The 24,629-nt window shown below is 56.8% G+C and overlaps 4 protein-coding genes and 1 non-coding gene across 7 annotated transcripts in view; 2 read left to right on the top strand and 3 right to left on the bottom strand.

The window, feature by feature from the left end:
* The window catches only part of LOC117643032 (probable G-protein coupled receptor CG31760), a 60,270-nt gene extending 57,339 nt beyond the window's left edge, over positions 1 to 2,931 (bottom strand). Inside the window, exon 1 of the mRNA XM_034381670.1 lies at positions 2,924 to 2,931. Within this exon, the coding sequence (XP_034237561.1) occupies positions 2,924 to 2,931 (8 nt within the window). The remainder of the gene's footprint in view (positions 1 to 2,923) is intronic.
* Positions 2,932 to 3,314: 383 nt separating this feature from the next.
* Positions 3,315 to 6,616, top strand: LOC117643031 (testis-specific serine/threonine-protein kinase 4-like; the record flags this gene model as incomplete). The annotated part of the gene is made up of 7 exons (XM_034381669.1): positions 3,315 to 3,375; positions 4,730 to 4,899; positions 4,991 to 5,160; positions 5,750 to 5,899; positions 6,006 to 6,115; positions 6,214 to 6,395; positions 6,488 to 6,616. Coding segments are annotated over exons 1-7 (972 nt in total), but the record flags the coding sequence as incomplete, so codon positions are not given.
* Positions 5,528 to 5,680, top strand: LOC117643207. Its single transcript, XR_004587603.1, has one exon. It is a non-coding gene; the product is annotated as a U12 minor spliceosomal RNA (small nuclear RNA).
* Positions 6,617 to 6,759: 143 nt separating the features above from the next.
* Positions 6,760 to 9,026, bottom strand: LOC117642184 (RNA 3'-terminal phosphate cyclase-like). Its single transcript, XM_034380119.1, has 9 exons — positions 8,814 to 9,026; positions 8,338 to 8,582; positions 8,133 to 8,256; positions 7,990 to 8,048; positions 7,773 to 7,914; positions 7,574 to 7,698; positions 7,335 to 7,488; positions 7,141 to 7,245; positions 6,760 to 7,056 (listed from the first exon to the last, which is right to left on the bottom strand). Exons 1-9 carry the CDS (start codon positions 8,856 to 8,858, stop codon positions 6,958 to 6,960), a joined length of 1,098 nt encoding a protein of 365 aa, XP_034236010.1. The 5' UTR covers positions 8,859 to 9,026; the 3' UTR covers positions 6,760 to 6,957.
* A 139-nt stretch (positions 9,027 to 9,165) lies between these two features.
* Positions 9,166 to 13,518, bottom strand: LOC117642549 (protein shisa-5-like). Of its 3 annotated transcripts, none has more exons than XM_034380821.1 (5): positions 13,319 to 13,518; positions 12,459 to 12,555; positions 12,244 to 12,371; positions 11,044 to 11,133; positions 9,166 to 10,961 (listed from the first exon to the last, which is right to left on the bottom strand). In XM_034380821.1, exons 1-5 carry the CDS (start codon positions 13,371 to 13,373, stop codon positions 10,909 to 10,911), a joined length of 423 nt encoding a protein of 140 aa, XP_034236712.1. In that variant the 5' UTR covers positions 13,374 to 13,518; the 3' UTR covers positions 9,166 to 10,908. The 3 variants fall into 3 exon arrangements, with proteins under 3 accessions (XP_034236712.1, XP_034236710.1, XP_034236713.1); XM_034380819.1 differs by having other exon boundaries at positions 12,229 to 12,371; positions 13,319 to 13,513; XM_034380822.1 differs by lacking the exon at positions 13,319 to 13,518 and adding an exon at positions 13,027 to 13,173 and having other exon boundaries at positions 12,229 to 12,371.
* Between the last annotated feature and the right edge of the window lie 11,111 nt (positions 13,519 to 24,629).

Here is a 24,629-nt window from a genome sequence, read left to right as displayed (position 1 = left end):
CTCCCAGAGTCATTCTCGTCGCTCTGTCTCTCTCGCACCCTTGCCGCGTCGCAGGAACAGGTGCGAGCGGGACAGAGCGACGAAAACGATTCTCTCGGAATCAGTCCCCAGGCAAGTTTACCGGTGCGACGCCGGAGTGTTTCGTGGCTTTCGAATGAGTTGTTGGCCGTGGCCTCGCGGGGGGGAATCAGGTTGCCGAGCCGAAAGTGGCGATCGTCTTGCCGCCGAGGCAAACCGAGAGAGACAGAGCACCGGGACCTCCCTCTCAGTACTGGTCCGGCTAGGTCCGAGTGCCGGCCAAACAGGAACGCGCGTCCTTCACTCAATCCCTTTTCCCATATCGCTGACCGTAACTCTCTGAGCTCGCCGGGCCCGTCCGCGCGGTCCCGCCCCGCCCCGCTCCGCCCCGCCCGACATAAGAAAGAATATGTGAAGGCCCTGCCTGAACGGAGAAACGGGGCCGAGAACTAATGCACGCGACCGTATCATTACGGGTCACTGCCCAGGAATATTTCATGCGGTCCTCTCGCTCGGCGCGGCGCGGCTCGGGTCTCATCTCGCAGGCTCGCAGGGCGGGGCCGCGGGGCCGCGGGGCCGGCGGGCAGCGGTGTTCGCCTGGGACGCCAACCACTAATCGGGTGGGGACGTGGACCACCTGCCGGGGGAAGAGCAGAGACCAGGAAGGGGCGGTGGAACGGAGATTCAATCGGTTACGCGCCTTTTCCTCCACTCAAAAAAGGGTGGGTAAATTCAAATTCGATTAAAACTTTGTAAGACACTGTCACTAAGAAAACTCAAAAAAGGAGTTACCGATTAGGCTGATGAAAAACAGGCGGGAAACAGGTGCTTCCCCGAGTACGTCTACGCCAGAGACAAACATTTTTATTGAAAATTTTGTATTAATATTTTACTTGGTTGGCTATTGGCTTTAATCTTTTTCGACGCTGTAATATCGCTCGGTGCGCGTGGCCTGCGGCCTTATCATTGCAATCGCTTGGCTGCGCTTGGCTGGGCTCCGCCAACTGAGTACCCGCCGGTGCATCCCGACCTCGGAATCCCGTTAACGCGGCGCAGGCAATGGCAACTTGGCTATCCGGGCAAACCGCTTTCGAACTTCCGCGGCTTTTCCACCAAAATTTATTTGACTCCTGCGGCGGAGGCGGAGGCGGGGCGGGGCGGGGTCACCTTTGGTTTCGAGCCAAGTCGATCACGTCCAAGCGAGTCGACGCAAGTCAGGTGAAGTGAAGCGAGTGAGAGGGACGACAACCCCGAGATCAAGCGTGCATGAAGGCCACAGAAAGATCATGCCCCCTCCGTCAAAAAATAAAAATATGTATTATTTTTAGCAAGAGAATAATTTATAAAATACCAGTTCAAAGTCGGATAAAGTTACCTTTTTTGTGTAAAGATGCGGAACGGATTAAAAACTTAAGAGGGCGAAAACATAATTTTAAAGGTGGTTCCTCCTCGGAGGGCATCCACAAAACCCCAGGCGGGACTTTTTGGTCCTGGCTATCAAAGCAGTGATCAGCAGCCACACAGCCCTCATCAGAGCAGTGTGAGATGGAGGAAAGGGGGGGGGGGGCTTCGCGCCCCAGCAAGCCAGCATTTGGGAGGGGGCTCTCTCCCCTGACTACCCCAGGCAAAGCCCCAGGGAATGTTTGCACCCGCAGCAGAGGCTGCAAGGCGGGAACGGGGAGGGGAAGTTGGTCCGATCGGTTTGCCAACTCACATCAGTCAAAGCACATCGCCCCGCCGCCGGCCTGCAGACTGATTCCGACAGTCTCTCTCGCGCCTAGACGCGACGGCCCTCAGTGCGAGCGAGACGGAAACGCCTCTCAGTGTGCTGGGCCTGGTGGCGCGCAATATCCCCGCCACCATAACCACCAGCGCCGCCACCGCTAAACCGCCATCGCCACCCGGCCCCGCCCGGCCCCTGCTCCTTCAACCACCACTTCCACGGCCACAGCGGCCGCGCCGCCGAGCCGCCGCGCCTCGCTCGCCCTGCCAGCCCTCATAAGAGCCTCCCGCCCCCACGTGAGTGCCGATGTGGTCTGGCTGGTCTGGCCTCGGTCGGCCGGGATGAGTGCAATGTCATGCAGTGGCGCACTTCCGGGGCGCTGTCCGGGCCCTCCACCTCCTACGCCCTCCGCCGGCCCTGCCGCCCTCCCGGACGCCGCAGCGGCCGCGCCGGCCCGCGCCGAGGACGACAGCGACAGTTATTGGACTGGCCGGCTGAGGCGGCTGGAGCGACTACTTGGGCACGCACTCGCCCTTGTTGGGCGCGACGGGACTGGACAGGACTCTGTTTTGTCGGGGCCCCTGCAGACTCCTCTGTCTCTCTCGCACTAGGGCGTCCCGTGGCCGAGAACGACTGCGAGGAAAACGACTCTCGGAGTCAGTGTGCCGGGCCAGGCCGCCAGGCCGATACAGGAGCGTATACTTCAGAATCCGTCCGCCAGGGCGCGCCTCACGCGGGCTGGGTTTACCCAGCGCCCACGCATCGCTCCGCGTTGCCCCGCATGCCACTCGGGGATTTCAGTCCACCTCCATTCACCCTATTGGCCCGGTGAGGGGGCCGGAGGGGGGGGGAGGGGTGCGAGGAAGCGCGCTGCCGCCCGTGCCGTCGCTCTCGCTCCCTCGCCCGAAAAATAACATTCCGTCCAATATTGACTCGAAAAATTACACTCCCCGCCTTTGAAATCAACATGAACGGCAGCAGCCGCTCTACAAGGAAAGAATAATGTGAATCAGCGTGGATTTACATGACACGCGACGCGCGGCCCGCCCACGCGCTGCTTCCCAGGACTTCCTTGGGGCCGGGCGAAACCCGCAATGTGGCACTCTTTGCGTACTTTGGCGGCGTGCAAATATTACGTCACCCATTTTAGAACAAGGGGGGCACCCATCGGTTTAACCTAACCTTTCCATGTGTTAATTTAAGATAAGACCGTCATCAGGAGCCAAAGCCTCAACGCAAAATCCCAATTTGAGTGACCTAACCTAACCTAACCTAACCTAACCTTTACATCGAAGACGGTTAGCATTTAGAGCGCAATGCGGAATCGAGTTGTCCTAAGTTCACAACTTAACGCTCGCCGTTCGACCTTGCACCTTAAAGTTGGCTTTTTCTTGTTTGTTTTTTTTTGGACAAGTTGGAAGTCCTTAGGTCCAGCGGCGGGCACGGCGGGGGTGGCCCCCTCCCAGTGTCACGGGGGCGTGGAAGTCGGTGGAAGTGGCCCGTAAGTGAAACGGGCGGAAGTATGCCGCTGTTACGCCAGGCCGACGTGCCTCGCATGGCGTAGCATGGCAGCATGGCGGGCGCCCCAGCGGACGGCGACGTCCATGGCCTAGCAACCTGCATGAGCGCGCCAGGTAAGCCAACGGGCAAACTGAACCGCAACGCGCCGTAGAATAAATAGAAAAGGGTGGAAACAAAAAGAACGAAACAGAAAAAAAAGAATACGATCTCGCCTGCGCGGCGCTCGCCACACAAGCGGCCGGTCACGTACGGCATGACCAGCATGACCAGCACGCGAGTCGGGCCAACAACGAAATGGCCCAAATCCCCAACGAGCGCTTTTATACTTTTAATAAAAATTATAATTATATCCGTATGGAGATTTTAATGTAACGAAAGAGGCCGGAACATACGGGCCCGTTAAGCACTCTGGGCTACATGGCAGCCGCACAGAAATTAAAGTGAGAAACGAGCGCTGTCGTCCAGTGTAGCGTGAGGGGGTAATATGCACTCTCAAAACCCTTGTGCCCCGAAATCATCGAAGGTCAGCTAAAATAGCCCAAAACAACCCAAAAGTCAAATTTTGAGGATTTCTGTCACTGTAGTGTTACGGGTAGGATGCATGTGGGAGTGCATGCCCCCTCGGTTTGTTGGTTACTCACGGAGGGCACGGCTGCTGTGGCACCTCCGCGATGACACCCTCCCTCCCGGTGGCACCCGACCCGGAGGCCTCCCGAGCGTCGCGCGGACTCTACGCGCCGCGAGCTCGCACACGTCGCTTGCGCCCTGCGGAGGCCCTCGGAGGCTCAGCGCCGGCACGTCACTTCACGTCGGCACGGTGAGGCTGCGGCGGTGGCGTGGCGCGGGGTGGCGGAGCGCGGAGCGGAGCCGCCAGACTCGACTGCGCTGCGAGCGGACTCGTGTTGCGCGCCCATTCAGTCCCGGCTGCTTCGGCCGCCCGCCGCGTGGGGGCGCCACGGTGCAGCGGCCAGCCACACGGCTGGCAGTGGCGCGAAGGCGGCGCGGCGCACTCTCCGAGATCCGGGCGAAATGCGAGTCGTGAACATGGCGTGGGGGTCGTCGTTTGATTTCCCTCTGCTCGTCATGTCGTCGTTCTTTGCAAGGGCAAGCGTGCCCCGCCAGCATTATACATGCGAAGCAACAAGCGGCGCGCGGGTTGCCGCGGCAACGCAAGGCGGCATGCCCAATTTCCGTTTAAACTGAAAACTGAGGATCCCGGAGCAGGCCCGCGAACGCCCTTATGAGGCCCCATGGAGGGGGGCGAGGGCCGTGCTGGCGGTGCGGGCCGTGCTGGCCGTGCGGGCCTAGAGGAAGGCGCGGGGCGTCACCGCCTTGAAGAGGGGCGTCGCGAAGCCCTCCTCGCGCTCGGCCCGGCCGTCAGGAGCAGCGCCGTCACCGCGGGCACTGCAGGGACTGCCGCCGAGGCGCTGCGAGGAGGCCTACATGAAGGCCTACATGAAGGCCCAGAGGCAGCCGGGGCCGAGATCTGCGCCGGGGACGGCGTCGACGCGGCCTCGGACTCGACCACGTCCACCGGCAGGGGCGAGGCCGGCGAGGCCAGGAAGGCCACCGTGCTGGAGACGCACGGCTACACCGTCGGGGAGACCATCGGCTCGGGGTCTTACGCGACCGTCAAGGCAAGCGCCGACCATTCTGGCACGCAAGCACGACGACGAGCCCGGCTCGACAACACGTGTTTGGGCTCTGTCTCCGTTTCCGTCCATCCAGGTCGCCAAGTCGGAGAACCACGACTGCAAAGTGGCCGTGAAAATCGTGTCCAAGTTCCAGGCGCCCATCGACTACCTCCGCAAGTTCCTGCCGCGCGAGATAGAGGTGGTGAAGGGGCTGCGGCACCCGAACGTCATGCGCTTCCTGCAGGCCATCGAGACCACGCACAGGTACACGGTGCACCAGCACAGCCCCTTCCATGCCGTCGGCGGCGCGGCGGTGGGCCTTCCCCAGCCAGGGCGCGCTCCCGCCACGCGCCTTGCGCGCGGTGAAGTAGTTCCGGCGGCCGCCGCTAGATGGCAGCACGGCCTTTTCGCGGCGCGCTCAATCGGTTAAATAACGTTAGACACGGGGCTTTGGCCCCACGCGTGGTTTCGGCGCTGTGAATCGGACGGCGCGATGGGTCTGTCCTCCGAGAGCGATCGGGCGGAAGGCGCTCCCGACCGGTTCAGCGGAGGGAATGACTCCAAGTTGCCTCGCGGTGATCGCCACGCTCGGCGCATCAAAGGCATCCCCCCGCCAATCCGTCAGCAATTCGTGCCTTAAACTAATGAGTAAGGAAAATACAGAGCCCTGGTGACGCTTGGCTCCGCTAATACAAATTAGTTTTTCCAATTTTTGAAGGGGTTCAGGTCGTCCTCTGGAGTCTCGCCTACTTTCGCGGGACATCGGAGTGTAGCGATCTACCCTAATAAAAAATAAATAAAACTCGTGAGAGGAAATGCCCTTGCTGAGACACTCGTCGCTCCTGGTTGGCAGAGTGTACATCGTGATGGAGTACGCGGCCAACGGCAGCCTCCTGGACGTCATCAGGCACGAGTCGCACATCGACGAGGCGCGAGCACGCCGTTGGTTCGGCCAGCTTGCCGACGCCGTGCAGTACTGCCACGACCTGGGCATCGTGCACAGGTAGAGCGTCGTGTGGTTCCCAAATTGATCAAGTACAGCAGTTGCTTCTTTTTGAGCTAGCCAGTGAGAGTTGCCCCCGTCCCGTCTCTGTCTGCCCTTTGACAAGAGACATAAAGTGCGAAAACCTGCTCATGGATGGGGACTTGAACATCAAGCTCTCGGACTTCGGCTTTGCCCGAGGGCTGACGGCGTACCGGGGTGAATCCGCTAGTCAAGGTGAGAGCGCAGGCAGTCTGGACCTCAAACCCCCCTATCCTGTCTTTCTTCTTCTTCTTCGTCTTCTTCTTCTCCTCCTTTACTCCACCCCCGGCCAGGCGCAGGGGCCCACCTGTCCGAAACGTTCTGCGGTAGCTACGCCTACGCCTCCCCGGAGATACTCCGCGGCGTCCCTTACCAGCCCCAGCTCGCGGACATCTGGTCCATGGGCGTGGTGCTGTACGCCATCGTGTTCGGTCGCCTGCCGTTCGACGACTCCAACTTCAACCAGCTGCTCAAGGTAGCGCCGGTGGCGCCCTGATCTGAGCAAGCAGGATGGCCCTGCCGGTGCCAGAGGCAGCCAGAGGCTGACAGTGTGACGGTGGTCTGCAGCAGGTGCAGGCCAAAGTCCGCTTCCCCGACGAGCCGCGTGTGTCCGCGGCCTGCAAGGCGCTCATCCGCCGCATCCTGGCGCCAGCGCGCGCGCGGCCCCGCCTGTCCGCCATCCGCGCCGACGCCTGGCTCGCGGCCCGCGACGCCTCCGCGGCCGTGCTGCCCGCCTTGCTGCCCCCCGCCCCCGTCCCCGCGACCGCGTGCGCCTCCGCCACGGTAGGCCCCATCTGTGTTCTGCGCGGGGCTCATGAGGGAGATGAGAGAAGCTAGTCTTTTGTTGTAGTTGTTTATTGGTCACAAGTCGCATCCATGCTCACATACATATGAATAACATAAATTCATGTACATATGAATAAAATTGGGACTAGCTTAAATGATCACAGATCTTGAAAGTGAACTTAAAAAAATATAGCATCAAAAACCACCAAAAGGAAAATAAAAAGTGAGAGAGAGACAGGGGAATAAGACTCTCAGAAGTCCATAGGGCTACATGATACTGCTTTCATACCTATTCCTTCACAACTAATTAAATTAGTCCCATCTGGGCATTCCTCGACATGGAAACGTGCCTGAAACAAGGACAAGAGCTTCAGAATATTTTTGAAAAAAAATATATATTTGAAAGGGAAAGGTTCATGTAACTCTTAATTTACCTTGGAAAGTTTTTCAGCAATGTAAATTGCTGTTTTGGTGTGTAAAGTAAGTGGGCCACATTTAATCCTTGACATTCCATCAGCTAAGGCCATTAAAATTATCATCTGAAATCAAAGAGGAGTCAAATGGTTAAAAACTATAAACCTATCTATAACAAAACAAAATGTGTCTTTGGTCAAAAATAGGAAATTACTTGATCTTGAATGTAACTGTCAACACAACCACCACATTTAATAGCACCTAGAAGATCTGAAACTGCTTGAGCAGAAACTTCTTGAGTGTTCAGATGTCTTTTTCCGAGAGCTGAACCACCATATATACATCCTGTGCTTGTTTCAGCAAATAAACTGGGAAAGGGTACAGTCAAACTTTTTAGAAAGGAGAAAATTATAATTCACCAACAAGGAATAAGGCAACATTTGATGTCCTCACTTGATTCCTGAACCATTCCCCACTGCTTGTTGAGGATGTTCTTTGTAGCCACTAATTACAACTGGAATTCCTTCAAATGTTGATTGGATCTGATTCTGACAAAGTTGGGCCATTTTGTTGGCATCCTAAAATTTAATGAGAAAACTGATTTAGTAAGTAGGAGATTGCACAAAATTTTGACTGAAGAAATAATTTTTACCTGAATGTTGAAGCTCCCTGCAACAAATGCTCGTCCCCAAACACGAGTTACATGACCTGCATCAACCAAATTCACAGGTTGCAGGTGTGATACTGGGTTGATGTTCATCCTGACCAGCCCACCACCACGTGGAAAATACCCTCTGTAAAAAAATATAAATTAAAAAATTTTAAATTGAAATCCAAAGCGACACGTATTTTGTTAATTTATGTTTTACCTTTTATCAATACTTCCATCAAATGTGGCTCCAAATTTTTCTAAGACGCCTTTAAAAACCTAAATAATGAAACACACATGAGAGGAAAATAATAAACACCGAATAAAGTAGCGACAAATGAATGACAGGTATTGAGCACAAACCGTCACAGTGTAGTCTATCTGAGGAGCCATATCAGCATTAGTGCCTCCTCGAAGAATAAGCTGGACAGGTGATGGCGAAAACAAGGCGCAGGGCAAAATTACTTGAATCAATAAACTAACACTCCTGAAAATAAAAATTTGTATGATAAGTAAATACAATAACATCAACATAAAGCTATGTCAAATAAGAGTACAGAAGACAGACCCAGCAGTTTGGGTATCTGCAGAAAATTCTCCGCCAAGAAGATGCCCAGGATGAAATACGATCTCTGTTGACTGTAAACTACAGCCCCATAATTTTCCACCACAAATATCTCTTGCCACTTCCAATCCTTTTAAATGCTGAGGGCGTAAGCCTGGCTTATCTCTTCCTGCACGGATATTGTTGACTCGAATAGGAATTTGTTGAATGGCACTCAGCGATACAGCCAGTCTAAGGATCTGGCCACCCTAAAACACAGACACAACACCACATAAAATATAATTTAATTCAGTTATTTACTAAAACCAGGAGTCGGTGCTCTTGTCAAACAGCATTTAACCTCAAAATATGCATCTTTACTACATTGAATTTATCCTGTTCTAATCACGTTCTTTGATCTAACAGAAAAATTTAGACAAATAAGAAAATTCTTAACATTTGACTGTTTCCGTCTTTCCCTTGGTGACCATTTTACATACCCCTTCAAGAACACTGCCATCGATGTCAACCTCTTTTCCACTCATTTTAAACGATCGTGACTGTAGTCTTATCAGAGCGGCTACACGCCTGAGAGCCAGACCTGCCGACCTGCCCACCCGTTAGAGTTATCAAACCCTGGACCCCTGACCCCTGGATTCTGTTCAGTTCTCGCCGCCGGTGTTCAGTTTTAAATTGTAGGAGAGAGAGGGGAGGAGGTGCAAGGAGGGGGGGGGAGACTGATGTGGGAGAGGGGAGGCAGAGGCAGAAGGGGAATGTTGACGTCCCGGACCCCGTCGATACCCCGTGCTCGAGAGGTCCTGAGTTACAGGATTAGAGGAGAAAAGCAAATAGTTAGTCATTGTGAATCATTGTTTTATTGCTGCCCATAGAATGCAATACAATTTGCTAACACATTTTCTAATGCACAAACTTCACACAAAATTGAGGTACAGGCAGTAGAAAGATTTTTACAGAGTCAAATAGTCTGAAAATAGAAAATTTGTAACAAAATGAAAAGAAAATCAGACTTTGCTCTAGAGGTCTTAAATTTATTACACATTGAGCTGGTGTGAGAATGGAGATCGAGTCATAATTGACTCACTGCTCTTCAATTACATTATTGAGATGGTCTTTAATGTGCAATGCAGTTGTGCATACATTTTTTTTCGGTAAAGTAATTAAGATCTTAAGATGTCTAAGAATCCAACAGTCTCACCATAAGGAGAACAGGGTAGCTAGGGTGGAAAACAAGTAGTGCCCAGCACAGTGGCGGATCCAGGGGCGGCCTTTGAGGGGAAAGTGGCAAAGTAGCACTTTTTGCCTACTTACAGGGGCAAAGTAGCACTTTTTGCCTACTTACAGGGGCAAAGTAGCACTTTTTGCGAACCTTTCAGGCGGCTATCTAGGGGCTATGGGTGGGGGGCCAAAAACCCCATTGCCCCCTCCCCCTGTATCCGCACCTGACCCAGCAAGAAAAAAAAAAACAAGACTCACTTTAACCCAAACTATTGGGAAAATAGAAATTAATCCTTGCTGTAGATATTTGTTCACAAAAGCCTCATCACATAAATTTGTTTTTGTTGGACCATTGCATAACACATTAAAGCTATAATCAGATCTCAGTCAGAAATGCACAACACAAGTAATATGGCAAAGATGTCTTTACCCAGAAAGTTACTGGTAAATATTCAACTCAAATTTGACTTCAACCTCTGAATTTAACCTGACAATTCTCGCTGGGCCGAGGTTGGCTGTCATGCCATGTGCAAAGAGCTTTGAGTCATGAGAAATATAATATCAATTCTAAAACCTACAAGGAATGAATTGGACATGAACATGAATAGAACAATCTAACAAGTTTTTGAAGTCACAGAGATGCTACAGGTAACACAAAGCTGACAAACTTCTAAATACTTTTGTGAGGAATTAATACAGTAATCCCATTCAAAAATAGAAAACAATTTTACATCCGTACAGAATATGCGTAAATTTATGAATGAAAGCTGTAGTCTCGTCATTGACACTGAAGTAATACAATCCAACAGAAAGCTTATAAGCATAAAGCACTTGCAAGAACACACATAAAAAATAAGTCCTAAAGTAAAACATACCACTCTAGGGTTGTAAGGGTCTACTCCGATTCTAAAATACGGTACACTTACTTTAAATTGGTGCACAACAAATGAAACTTAAGTATTGTCATGTGCAGTCTTCAGACCAAGACTGGGCAGCATGATGAGAATATTTAACATAAGAAGTTGCCATTATCACTGCAATACATAAAATAGAAACTATTTAAATAAAAATAAAAATAATTTATGGCTTTAAAAGAAGGTTGAAACCAAAGTACAGTTATAGCTTTTTTTTTTCTTAATGAGCCTACCCCTGCTCAACTTTCATTATGGCATCAGTTAAATAAGTACACAAGATGATATTCATAAATTAGGTAAATAATATCACATTGGAAAAAAAATCAGATATCGAAACTAAAAGTATACAATTAAGGAGAAAAGGCTTTGGCACTTTGTTCCAATTTCAGAAAGAAAGAGAAAATATTTTTTTGTGCTTTAGAACACAGAAATGTTGTCAACATCTCTAAGGCTTGGCAACAGGTAGGGTGGGGTAGACAGGAGCAGATGCATTAGGAGCTGCAAGAGAAAAAAATTGTACAAGAGTCAGTAGGAGCTCCAAGGTAATTAAAAATTAATCAGACTTTAAATGAGCTGTTACCAATATATGGGTTGGAAGGATGTTGTGCAGGATATTGTGCAGGGTAGTAGGTTGGCGAACTAAGATTGTATGCAGGGGGTAGAGTGACGCCTGCAATCAGAAAACAACAACCTGGGAATCTGCCACTGCACATTCTTACAAATACTGCTCATACTTTAACCAAGCTTGCATTTGCACCCAGTTCATGGTCACATGAGATTTCTTCCTTCCATTGACTTGCGCATTTCTTAAAATAGTGGGCATCAGATATAGAATAGAAATATAGTAACAATCCCAAAGATTAACCAAATATATTTTTTGACAGCATGCAATAATCGCTGTGTTGATTAATTTAGTTAGTTCAACATGCAAAAAAAAACACACATACAAAAAGAAACAAACCCAAATACAAGACTAGGTAGTCTTACCATAAGGCAGAGGAAGCATAACTGGCGGTAGATATTTCCTCTGACAATATCCTTGGTTAAATTAATGTTCACGCAGGTCCTATGACAAACATGTGACCATAAAAGAAGCAGGAAGCATGCAAATATGAGAAGACCAAGACAAGCATAGAAAAAAATGAACAACGACAGGGACATTACTAATTCAAAAACTTTAGAGAGTTATTACTATTATTAAAAATAAATGGCAATTACTTCTGATTGGAGTGAACATAGGCACATGAACCAACTTTGGTCATAATCAAAGAAAATAGCAAGCAAACTAACAAAATACTAAATCAAATCTATAAAAGCAAATTTAAATAGGCTTGTTCAACTTTCTGCCTAAGCTTGGGCTTGTCTTTCACCTCAGCTTGAAAGTATGTAATGAAATACTGCAATACATGAGAAGTCTTGTAAGGCAATATTTGCAATCATTTTTGTAAAAGACCTGAGGCTTAGTGTTAGTTAAGTGTTAGCTCAACCTTGTGTATACCAAAGAGAGGATTGCAACTAAAAGTTGCATTCTTACCACATCCTTTAGTCTGCATGTAAAAGAAAAAGAACAGATTCAAAAAGATAATTCTTTGGAAGTGGGAGCACAAGATTTGTAAAATGCATGAAGAGAAGTACAGAACACATATTAAATTTAAGGGACCAGAATTGAGAATTGATAGCGATATGAGGTGTGAGAATCACAGACAACAAAAGCACACCATTCATTATCACATGAGTCTTTAAGGGGCAATGGAGTAGCACTAACTGTTGTACACAGCACCTTGGCGGCGCCGTCTGTAGCAGGGGCAGCATGAGCAGCAACAGCAGCAGATGAAGAGCACCGTCGCAACCAGGACAACCACCCCAACCGCAATCAGGATGATCATAGTTTGCTGGTCCAAGAAGCCACTGCAACAAAAATTACATTTAATCACGAACAAATTCAACACAAAATACAACTGTGAAAGTTAACTGATTTCCTAAGGTAAGACTTACCCCTTGAAGTACTCCTCTTGAGAACAGCAGTAGTGGTTGTCATTGTAATCGTAGCAGCAGTAATCCTTTCCCGGGATTGGGCCACAAAGCATACAGGCTGGAAAATCGGAGAGAAGAATTCAGAAAACAAGTTTACAGACTCCAGCAAGAAGGCAAAACCAAATTTACAAGACTTCAATTTTCAAAAGAAGTCTCAGAAAAGTGACGACCTGTTGCAGTTCAGGTATTTTTAAAAGAGGAACAAAGTGTGGAATTCCCCGAATGATGAGCAAGATAGACCGCCTAAACAGAGAGATCAAGGGATCAGTTCGTTTGAGACTGCTTGCTTGGCCACAGTGGGTAATTCCCCAAGACGCGAACTAAAGGCTTGGAGCCGAGTTCGAAATTTGCTAAAGATCGACGAGGACGTGCAACCGGAAGCACATCAACTGCATCAGCAGCAGCAGCGCGTTCCGCATCAGAGAGGGCTGGCGGCCGACGATGCCGCCAAAGCCCAAGTCTGTCATTGTCATCCTTGGTTGGTCTTTGAGCTTCAACACGGAAGACAGGACGGGACGAGCGACCTAACCTCACTCCGCGACCTCTGCCGGCCAGGCGACGGCGACGGCCGTGGTCCCGGTGCCCAGCAGGTCACCGTCGTGCCGTGTTGTGGTGGTCTACAGGTCCTGTCACGCCCCTAGGGCCCGCGCCCCGCGCCTGCCCGCTTGTCGGCCGTAGGCGCGTCCCACCGCGGAAGGGCTAGATCGATAAGGGCTGGGCTGGCAGGGCGTCAACAACAACACGACGAGCATGGCGGGGTAGGTGGCCCTCGAGCCAGCCCTCGCCCTCGTCAGCCCTGGGGATCGCAGATTTGTACTCACTGTAAGCCTGAGTGGAGGCGAGCCCCGCCAGCACCAGCGCGAGCACGGCGAACATGGTGTGGAGATTCGGCGAGAGGAGCAGCGGATGAAAGGAGAGGGCTCCGCGAGCAGCAGCGGGACGGCGACGGCAACACGCACTCGGTAGCAGAGGTCCTCTCGCACAAAGCCTCGCCGAACGGAACGGGACGGGGCGCGCGGCACGGCCAGCGCTGCGGGCGGGGAGGGGTGGGGGCGGTGGGCGGCGGAGGGAAGGGTGGCCCCACCCCGCCCTGCCCCGCCACGCCCCGCCACGCCCCGGTGGCGTGCGGCGTGGGAGTCATCCCGTCCCTCTCGCCCTCATTCATCGGGGCGGCCCGCGCAATGGGAGCGAGAGAGACAGCATGCCGTCCCGAGTGCACAGGCCCCTCTCGGAGTCAGCCGGAGCGGCAAAGCGGCGCGAGAGGCCAAAGGAGAGGGGCCTACGGTGATGGTGGGGGCCTGCGTGCCCCCCCCCCCTCAAAGTTGGGGCACTCCGTCTCTAGAGAGACGCACAGGTGGTGGCAGGACGGTGACTCACGGGCTGGGAAAAAGAAAGGATGCTACAGGAGCAGCTGTCGTCATCAGCTACGGGAAACACACTAGGAATCACCGAGGCGCCGGGCCGACCAGTTAGCTTGTCGCACAGTGGAGTCCCAGCGAGAGAGCACTGCAGCGGATGCTGGGATACTGTACAATGTGTACAGACAGTCGTCTCCCGAACGATTCGAGACAAGACAGCGGGCACAGACGATAGCACAGCAATCTAAATATAGTTCAATCACTTTGGTGTCGTGTCAAGAGGTCAAAAGGCCGTGCTGCAGGTGCGTGCGTGCGCGTGCGCGAGTGGTCGGTCATGTGGGTGGCGTGTTGCCCCCCCCCCCCCCAGCCGCCCCGCCCTCCACTCCAAATATTTGGGTGCGGGTAATTTTTCCTGAAATGAAGGGGGATGGTCATCTCTTCCGAGGGGGGTGAACGGTGGGAGGTGGTGGGAGCGGAGCATGGGAATGGCGTGATGGACGCGGACGGGGGGCAACCCCAGAGGCAACCCACGAGTGGCAACCCCAACTACAACTGCACTGCACCGCGGAAATAAATTGACGTACCGCGGACCAATTAGCCTGATGCACCCTCCCTGACGTCCACTGACTGACACTGTCCGTGACTCACGCATTCGCTATCGACCGATAAAGTGACTGTCTATTTTAATTTGCGGCTTCCACCGTGGGAGACCGGGACCCGGAGATCCCACACAATGCAACAAAAGTACCCTAATTTTTATGTACCTCGCACTTCGTTTTTCGTGCCTAGTTTTGGAGTACACTTTTTATGTTTTTTAGACTGCACTTATTTTTTCATACGTATTTTTTTGCGTTAGAATGGGATTTACTCGACGTCTGGCCACGGAGTCCGCCACTGTGTTAGCTCGGATTATTTAATTTGCGACACCAAGAGGATTACAATGAAAAAGACGCCTAGAACTGCTTTATATTAGAAACAAAAAAAAAAGCAAAAAAAAGGAAAACATAAAAAAACGAATATACTGTACGTTCATGTTTTGCTGGAGGCGAAGGGAAAGGGGTGAAAGAAAAAACTCAAGCAACGATTGCGACAAGCGAAGGTAGGGGTCCCATGCAAATTTGCGCTTGGTTGGAGTTGGGCAAAGCAAGGCGCAACCAGGAAATTTTCATATAAATTAGCCGACGGAGGGTTAGCTTCACATTTCCGTGCGTTTTATCGAACTTGTGCAATGGTCTCGCGGCTTAGGAACGCGTCCTGCAGACTGATTCCGAGACTCATGTTCGTCGCTCTGTCTCGCTCGCACTCATAAGGGGCGTCCCGTGTGCGAGAGAGACAGCGGAATCGGTCACTGTGCATGTCTGGCCAGGCCATGTCGTCGGATGGGATGAGTGCGGCAGCGGCGGCAGCGCAGTGAACATTGGATTAGCGGCGACCCCGCGACCGCGCCCCGTTGGGCCTGCGGGCGAGACCGTGCCCTGGGGCCGTGGGGCCGTGGCCCCCTGCCCACTTGACGCATGGCCGCCATGGCGGTGGCCCCGCACTGGCCGCACCCCGGGGCTCGATGCGGGCACGGGCACACGCAACGGCCGAACGCGGCGAGCTGCAGCTGCTCTATGCTCTGACCCGACCCGCCTTCACGCCTTCGCGTGCCTCGTGCCTCGGCTGCTCAAGCCCCTCAAGCAGCGCTCAAGCGGACTGCGGTCGCGCAAACGAACGCCTCGCGGGACGCGGCAAATTCGGCGGCCTCGCGACTTGCCGGCGATCGTGAAGGTGCGCGAGCCTGGCTTCGGACGCTGCGCGCAGCGGGGCCTCCAGTTGGGCCTGGGCCACGCCTGGGGCCCCGGGCCCCAAGGTGACTGCTCCCTGCAAGGCCACGGCGCCCTGCCCTGCCCAGCACCTCGGCGTCGTGCGGCGTCTCGGCGTCTCTTTCGGCCCGGCCAGGCAATTCAGACTTGTCGTTTCGTCGCTCTGTCTCTGTCACACTCATGGGGCTCTTCATCAGGGCGCGAGAGAGAGAGCGCGCGCTCGGCCGGTCCATTCACTTGCTTCGCATCGGAATGCGCGCACCGAGAGGCGGCTCTTCCGGTCGGGCCGTCGGCGCGTCCTCCGCCGCCATTTGTCGCACCGACGCCCCCCCCCCCCCCCCCCGCGACGCCTCATCGCACCGCGCAGCACCGCGCAAACAGCGACATGGCGATCTCCGCGATGACGGTTCCGAGAACGGCGTCTTCGGAGAAATTCAGAATCGGCCGCTTGATTCTGATCATTTCGTCGCTCTGCCTCTCTCGCACTCATGGGACGTTGCGTAGGCTCACGAGAGAGACAGAGCGACGACGCGATCTTTCGGAATCACGCGGCAGATCGTCGAACTCGGGGCGGCCAGCAGAGGCTGCAGCCAAAGCGTCGCGTCTTGTCGTGGGTGGACGCCTCGGAACACTCGGGACGTCAGGATGAAAAAGCAAGGTCAAGCCCAAGCGACAAACAGAGAGCAGGGAGCGCAAAAGGGAGTCGATGGCGCCTCTGTAACTAGGGCCTACGATACGCGAGCCCTCTACGGCGCGCATTGGGGCCACACACAGGCCCCCGGTCGAGCGTGAATTACCCACGACCGCGCACCTCTGCGTCTAGAAGACGCAGACTTCACGGCAACTTAGATCAAGCACCTCGCTCGTGTGCACACAACCAAATTGGCTGAGCGTCCTGTGAAGGACACTGGCATGAACTCTGGTAGAAGTTTCAGAGACATCGGACTCCCTTGACGGCCCGGCGCAGGACGCGGTGTATATATACCGCAGAGTGCGATCCGAAGACACCAGCGAGAGGCAAGCTTCGGCGCCCTCTCGGCACTCCCTGGTGTGCCCCAGACGACCGGGACGGGTACCGACCGGCAGCACTTGATGCACTCTTTCGAGGGATGCATCGGGGAGACCTGTGTCTGCAGCCGTTCGCGCACAAGACCCAAAAGTGCCTCGCGCTGGCCGAGTGCCGGCCGAGAAGCACCGCTAGCGCTGCAGGCGGCAGCTCGGGGAACTATTGCAGTACTGTGCGAACACCCCAGTGTGCGTGCCGGCGTGTCAGGCTGCTCGCCTGGACCGTGGCTCGGGTGACTAGGGTGACTTGGCGCGGGACTTGACGAGCTTGGCGGAGCGCTAGATGGCGACGTACGTGCAGCCACAGCGTAGTTCCAGCCGCCTGCCAGAGGCCGTGGCGCCGTGGCCGCGTTCCTCGCGCGGTCCAGTGCCAGCCACACTTGCACCCCCATCGCCGCCCCTCCGCGCCGCCGCGGAGGCCGCCACCCCCCGACCGGCGCCCCAGTAGTGGCGGGTGGCGCCAAGGGCCCTGGCGTACTGGCGCCACTCCGGAGCGCCGCGCGGAGCGGCGGGGCGCGGCGGGTGTTCCGCGGGGGTCGCGGGGCGGCGGCCGTCGCCGTGACGGCCTTGGGGACCGTCTCCGAGGCACGCGGGCTCGGCCGCACGCACCGCGCATGCACCACAGCCTGCCTGGCCTCGTCGCTCCGGGACGCCCCCTCGTTGCAGTCTAGTGCAGGGCCGGCGGACTGATTCCGAGAGTCGTTTTCGTCGCTGTGTCTCCGTCGCGTCCAGAGGGGACGCCCCACGAGTGCGAGAGAGGCAGGAGGGTCTGCGAGGGCCAGGCCTGGGCTAGGCCGCAGCCGCGTCGAGTCGAGGAAGGCGGTAAGGCGGTCGAGGACGGCGCCGGGCCGTCGCGACCGCCTCGCGGAAGGGGCCGCGACGGGAAAGGGGTGCGGCTGGTGCGGCTCGCGTCGCGTTTTGCGTTTCGTGCACAGCACCAGTCACAGTACCCTCCTTTTCCCCAAGGTGAAGCGCCCGACCGTGCTCCAGCGCGGCAGTCCATTTTGGGCGACATGTGTGCGTTCCAGGTTCCCAACGGGACGACGGCTGCGCACGCCGCGCACGTCCCACACACTGACAATGTGAGCCGAGGCACAAAAATAGCGGGCGTACGGGACTCGTTCGCGGACATGTTCGCACGTCGCGGATCGCGGAGCGGCTGCCTTTTGCTAGGAACAACCATTCCGTTTGGGAGGGAATAAAGTAGGCCAGGAGTGTGTGGGTACGTGTAGTGCAGTGTAGAGTAGCGTACGGAATACCGGGCATGTGTTTGCCGCGTGTGTTTCCAGCCCCGTGGAATCGGCCAAGCCGTCGGCCATCGGCATGCCGTCGGCCAGGCAGTGGTCACTCTGTGCTCCGCGTGCTGCGGCCCTGCGGCCTCCCCTCCGCACTTCTTGGAGACGGGGACGGCGGGACTAGGCGCGGCGGGGACTGCCTGCGCTGCCTGCGCTGCCTGCGCTGCCACCCCTCCGCCTTGCAATCAACAAGCTCGCCCTCCGCCTCCCCCCTCCCCCTCCCCGCGGAAGGTAAAGCAAAGCAAAGCCTGCTCGCTGCCTTCTTGCAGACCCCCGTCACCGCCGTCACCCGACAACGACGTCTCGCCTATTCTTCGCGACGGCGCGGGGCGGGGCGGGGCGGAGGGGAGGGGGGTGGGTTTTTAAAGTTTAAAGGGACAGGCCTTGCCAGCTTCGCCGTGGCCGCGCGCTGCGCCGCCACCGTTGCCGGCTCGCCGACTTCTTGAGCATGTATCTCGCGGCGTTGCGGGTCCGAGTTGTTGGAGAGGGTCTTCTCGTCCTGCTCGGGCCGCAGGGCTGCAAGTCGCGCTAGAGGCCGTGAGTCACCGCGAGTTGTCAGGGATCGCCCGGACACAGAACCCAAATCTCTCCACGACCCAACGACCTACCGATAGCCTCGCCGGGCCCAGCACGCCGCCCAACTGCACCGTCGGGCTCGGCGATCCAACGATCCATATCATTTACATAATTACGCCGCGCGCAACGGCGCCCGCGATGTTTTCAGAGCGAATTTGGTATGGGACAGGGACGGCCTGGAGGCGCGGAGCGGAGGCGAGGCTGCCGCTACAGTGTCCCTGCGGCCGCGGGGTATCTCCACGCGGTGGCCCAGGGCCCAGTGGAGTCCCCGACAGTGTCCGAGGCCGCAACAAGTAGCAGCAGCAGCAGCCCCGCGGCGGTCGCCAAGTCGTGGACGCTGTTGCTCGTTTACCGCGCCACCCGCCACCCCCTGGAGCACACGCTGGAGCACACCGAGCCTCCCTTGGTTCCGCACGAGTGCCGCCCGTCTTGGGGGAGGGAGCGTCCAGGGATGGACGGGTACTTTTCTGTTCTACCGCCGGCAGGCGCGTGCGCCACGCGGCGAGCGCCCCGAACCCGCGGCACGGCGTCTCGAACCCTGGATCCTCAGTCCTGTTTGTGAACCGCCAGTCGATGACCGAATGGCCAACACGAAAAAGAAGCAACTGCACATCTACCAACCAAAAAACAATCATGGAAAAAAATGAATGAAAAAGGAGACGGTGCGGCGCTGCCGCAGCCGAACCGCCTCGCGGTGCATACCAACGCAACCAAACCGCGGCGCACCCGCCAATCTGACAACTCCTTCTCCCAACTTTTTCAGCTAATCTCGCGGCACCCCCGGATGCACCCAAGCCTCTTTTTGCCCGGCGAGCACCCCGCACAGGTAAAGAGGAGATGGACGAAAAAAAAAATCGGGAATAGACGGCGGAGCAGGGCGCCTGACTGATTCCGAATGTCGTTTTCGTGGCTCTGTCTCTCTCGCACGCATGCGGCGCCCCGTATGGAGGCGAGAGAGACAGAGCGATGAAAACGAATCTCGGAATCAGTCTACAGCAGCGCCAGCACTGTAGCCGCGCATCCTTCGCGGTGTGCAGCGCATGCACCGCCACAATGCAGACTTTGCTGCACTATCCGTCCATCCGTCCTGAAACCTAATCCGCATCGAGGAGTTGCAGAGCGGAATTTCCATGGCCGCGCTGCCCAGGACGCACTGGCAGTGCGCTGGTCGTTGTTGAGGATCCTTCCTCCGACGGCCGCATCCGAGGGGCCTCAAGACCCTCGTCTCCGTCTGCGCCGTCGCGCGCCGCGGCGGGTGGGAGCGAGACAGAGCGACGCCGGCCGCCGCCCCGCACGCAGCACGGCCGCTTCGCGGTAGCGGAGACAGGTAGAGGTGCGCGTGGTCCAGCCCGGCCAGGTAAACCCGCGTCCGAAAACGACGACGACGACGTCGAGTGCAGTGTACTCGCCGCTACTCCTGGCTCGGCCCCGGAGTCTCGGAGCGCTTTTGGTCGGGCCATTGGTCCACTTGCTTGATATATGGACGCGAACAACGGCCAGACAGTCGTCGTCTACCGGAGTTCCTCGACGACGACAACATCGACGGTGTTCTCCGGGGCTCCAGCCTCCGGCGGGTTGCAGAGCTCCAGGCCCTGGGTTCCAGGAGGGGGCTGGACTGGCTGGACGCAGGGACACTGGAACTGAGGCAGGGGAGGGTTGGGGTCTGTAACGAGCGAGCGCGAGAACGAAGGAAGGTGAGCTCCGGCTGAGGTGAGTCGGGGTGAGTGGTGTGAGTAGCTGCGCCGTGGCGTGGCGTGCCGTGCGCCCTTCCTTTCTTCTTCCCCCTTCCCCCGTCCCTTCTTTCCTTCCCTCGGGGTGACGCCTTTATACACGCGCTCGCATGATTAATTCCCATTCCCCGACCCTCGATGGCGAAGGGATTCGTCTCGTGGAGGCCAACACCCTCCTCGCCGTCCTCGCCGTCCTCGCCGTCCCCGCCGTCCTCGTCGTCCTGGCCGCCTGCCAGCTGACCTTGCAAGCCTCAGGGCCTCGGACTCGTTCGAACTGCCCCGTCACTGCGGCGGCCTGTAGGGCGCAGGGGCGACGACGGCGTGGTCAGGCCGCCGTCGTGGCGTCCACCCGGCGGCGATGGCGGTCGTACGGATTACGCACGGTGCATGTGGCGGTCGAGTCGTCGAGTCGGGGTGCGCGGTGCCAACCTGGTGCCAACGCAGGACTGACCAGTCAGACCGGACTGTGCTATCTGGTGCATCCACCATTCACCGGCCGGCACGGCACGCCACCCGAAGCCGGCCTACATACCGGCCGCACCTGATAAGACTGCCGGCCGGCGGCGGGACTCGAACTCGGGAACACAGCAGAACACACGGTCAAGGACCCGCGGCACGACGCTCTGTCTCTCTCGCACGCGCGGGGCGTCCCGCACAGGTGTGAGAGAGACAGAGCGACGAAAACGACTCGACGGTTCCTGGCGCCTTCCGCGCCGAATGTCGAGGAACGTTCGTTCGAATCATTCGTATTTCCTTTGCGTGGCCGACTGATTAGAGGGTAACGGAGCTGCTATCTGATTGGACGGAGAGTGGAGAGTGATATCCGTTTCCCTCCGAGAAACTAGGCCAAATTACAGCCCCGCGCAGCGAACGTGCATCCATGCAGTCCCGGCCGATTGTTAGCGGAGCCGAGCTGGCTGGCCGTGAATGGACCAATTGTAGACGAGGCGTGTTCTATTTGAAGAAGTGAAAAAAGTGACTTACTCGATGAGGTTTGCACGGCCGCGGTAAATGACACAAAAAAGCGTCTAACAACCGAATTCACGGCGGCCAAACTACTTTTCCCTTCCCCCCGCGTCGTGTCTCCTTCTTTCTTTCTCAACGATGACATCAAAGGGGGGAATGGCATAATGAAACAAAATCTTTCCCGTGGCGAGCTAACGAGATACAACCCCTCACCTTTACTTCGCCTTTCCCTCGCCACCCTCCTCGAGTAACGTGAGATCGGCGACCCATCCCCATCCCGTCATGGGACCTTGAGTAGACGGAGGCCTGGACGGAGGCGACTAGAATCTACATGTCATCCGAGAGTCTTTTCTGTCGCTCTGTCTCTCTCGCACCGTGACGGCACGCCCCGTGAGTGCGAGAGAGACAGGGCGACAAAACGAACCCTCGGAGTCGGGCGGCAGTCCGGGCGGCTCAACCCTTGCGATCCGTCTCGCACAAAGGAGTCCGCGGGGCGATGGTCTCGCTGGGTCTCCGGGCAGTGTGCTCGCCTCGCGGCCTCGCGGGTAGAGGCCCATCTAGAGGCCCGCCTGTCGCGGAGTGGGGCTTGGCTCGCCGACAAATAAATGATCGTTTTCGCGTTCGGAATGCATTCGGAGAGGAGCCCTCGTCGCCGACGCGGAAGCGAGAGGACTCAGCAGTCGGATTGCTTGGGTCGTTTCCGTCGCTCCGTCTCTCTCGCACTCGCGGGGCGTGCCGTGTCGGCGCGAGAGAGACAGAGCGACGGAAACGCCGTTCGGAGTGAGCCTGCCTCGAGTGGCAGCGCGGGCGGCGCGCAATCGACTGGACGGAAAGGAAAGTGGAATCGAGCTAAGCGACCGATCGACTTGTCGTTTCCAGCAATTAGCAGTGGCCTGGGTGGGGTGGCCGTTCCCGAACTCGGCGCGGCTCGGCTGGGCGCTCACCTGCTTGCTGCCCGCTTGCTCGTTAGCTATGATTTTGCTTTATTTTCGGCCGACTTTTGCGGGGCTCGCCGGCGCCATTAGGGACCCGTGGGCCCCGGCCTCGGCCAGCCTCGGCGAACACAGGCCAGTCTGCGCGCTGATTCAGGACAGTGCTTTCGTCGCTCTGCCCGGCTTGCACTCCAGCGGCGTCCCGCAGGGGAGCGAGAGAGACGGCGCGGCGGTGCACTGTTCAGGATCAGCCCGTGGGCGGAGGGGTGGCGGCCTGTACCCTCGGCCCCGCACAGTGTAGTGGTGGGCAGCGGGGCAGCGCCGCAACCACACCTGCTTCCTGGTCTCGCATTGCCTTGGCGCGGACGCAGCGCCCCCCGCCGCCATGCCTGGCTAGGCACCGCGCCGCCACGACGGCCAGGGTCGCGGCCAGGGTGCGGGGGTGCTTGGCGGGCGCCGTGATCGCCGGCCTCGATTAGCAGGGGCACGCGCGGCACCCCCGGCACCGAGGGCGCCGTCGCGATCCGGCAGGTGGGGGTGTGGAAGTAGCAGAGTAACAGGTGGCGAGGCGAGGCTGACCAGCGACCAGCGGCGCGCGGCCGCAGCGCGGATGTAAAAACGCCCGTATCCAAGTCATGCAGGCCGTCGAGCAGGCCGCCATGCTGGAGGAGGCACGTCGTTGACGTCGTCGGCGAGGTCGTGGAGGATGACCGGAACGCACACGATCCCGGTCGAGGGCTCCCCCACTGTTGTTTTTCGGGGAGAACAACGGTGTCCGGGACGCAGCGTGACCGATCGTGCAGGGACAGGCACTCGTTGACGTGCTCATTGTGCACGGCCTGGCGGCGAGCTCGGATCTTTTCCAGCCCACATGCATAAATGGACGAATACCAGCGAATACCGGATTACAGTGGGGGCGTTGGAGTCGGGAGCCAGGCCGACCCGTCCCGCCCCACACCGAGATCCCCATTATTGGCCCATCCGCCCCACGCCGCCGCAGGGCGGCACTTCGCAGAACCTGCGACCAGGAGGCTGGATGAGTCGTTTTCGTCGCTGTCTCACTCACACCTATACGGGACGCCCCATAGGTGCGAGAGAGCCAGAGCGACGAAACCTACTCTCGGAATCAGTCTGCTGTGTGTGGATGCCGAAGAGGTGGGCGTGTCCGGGGCGGGGGCATCTCCTATCCGGGCGGGGGTGGGGGGAGGGTGGGGGCCATCCCTGAGGACATCCGCGCCGTATCTGCCCCCGTCTTGGAGGACGTGTTGGAAGATGCGTCGCTGTTGCTGCGGCCCCCTTGAGTACCACATGTCCTTCCAGTGCTTCCGCTTTCTTCCGCACAGGATGGCGCGGTGGCTCCACGCCGTGGGCTCCGGGTTCGCGTCCCAGCGGCGGCGCGCGCCTTTTTTGACACCCTTGTTTGATTTACGCGCTTCGCCTGACCGGCAGCTTATGTCAGCAGAGTGATTCCGAACAGGTGCGAGAGAGAGAGAGAGAGAGGAGAGAGAGAGAGAGAGAGAGAGAGAGAGAGAGAGAGAGAGAGAGAGAGAGAGAGAGAGCCTCTGGGAGCCTGCCCCGTGGTGTGGGCGGTGCGGGGGAGGGTGGTCATCATCTTTTCCTTTGGCAGGTGTCAGGACGTGATCCGCGGTGTCCATCTCCTGTCCTCCTCTCCCGCGGCCTCCGCGCCCTGGTCCACCCCGTGCATGCGTATCGCTGTCTCGTACCTCGGACCCCCCGCGGCCATCACGCGTCCATCAAAACGGGATGCTGCTTGGCTACCCGCGCACCACGCGTCCCGCCGTCATCTCGTCATCGCGGTGCGTGCGACTCGGCCGATGACACGTCGGGCGTCAAGAAGACCCTGGTCCAGTCCAGGACCAGTCCGGCGTGGCCTGGATGGCCTGGGTGACGATAATTTGGAAATGATGGACACCGTCTGCGGGGGTGACTTCGACTTCGCGCGACGCGGTCGCCGTGGCCACTGCGGCCACTGCCAGTGCACTGTCACGCACTTACAGTGGCACGGTATTTATGGTGCCGTGACTCAGGGGCCCGGCAGCAATGCAGCAATGCGGCGCAATCCCTTATCGGCGGCCGTCCGCACGCCCCGCTCGTCCCGGATAAGACCGAGAGACACCGAGTCACCGGCTTGTCGGCCTTTCCAGTGTCCTGCCGCCCTGCCGCCCTTCCACAGGATTCCCGTCTTCCCACCTTGCAGTCCTTGCAGTGCAGCGCGCAGTGCAACGGCCGTTTCGTTTTTCCAGTGGGCGCGTTTTGGCACTTGCTTCCCATTGTCCGATCGTGCGTGCACCGCCCAGCAGACTGATTCAGAGAGTCGCTCTGTCTCTCTCGCACCTACACGGGACGCCCCGCGAGTGCGAGAGAGACAGAGCGACCGTTCCGAG

Source organism: Thrips palmi, unplaced genomic scaffold, assembly GCF_012932325.1.
Source record: "Thrips palmi isolate BJ-2018 unplaced genomic scaffold, TpBJ-2018v1 HiC_scaffold_16, whole genome shotgun sequence".
Classification (NCBI taxonomy): domain Eukaryota; kingdom Metazoa; phylum Arthropoda; class Insecta; order Thysanoptera; family Thripidae; genus Thrips; species Thrips palmi.
This window is presented reverse-complemented; position numbering and strand designations above follow the sequence as displayed.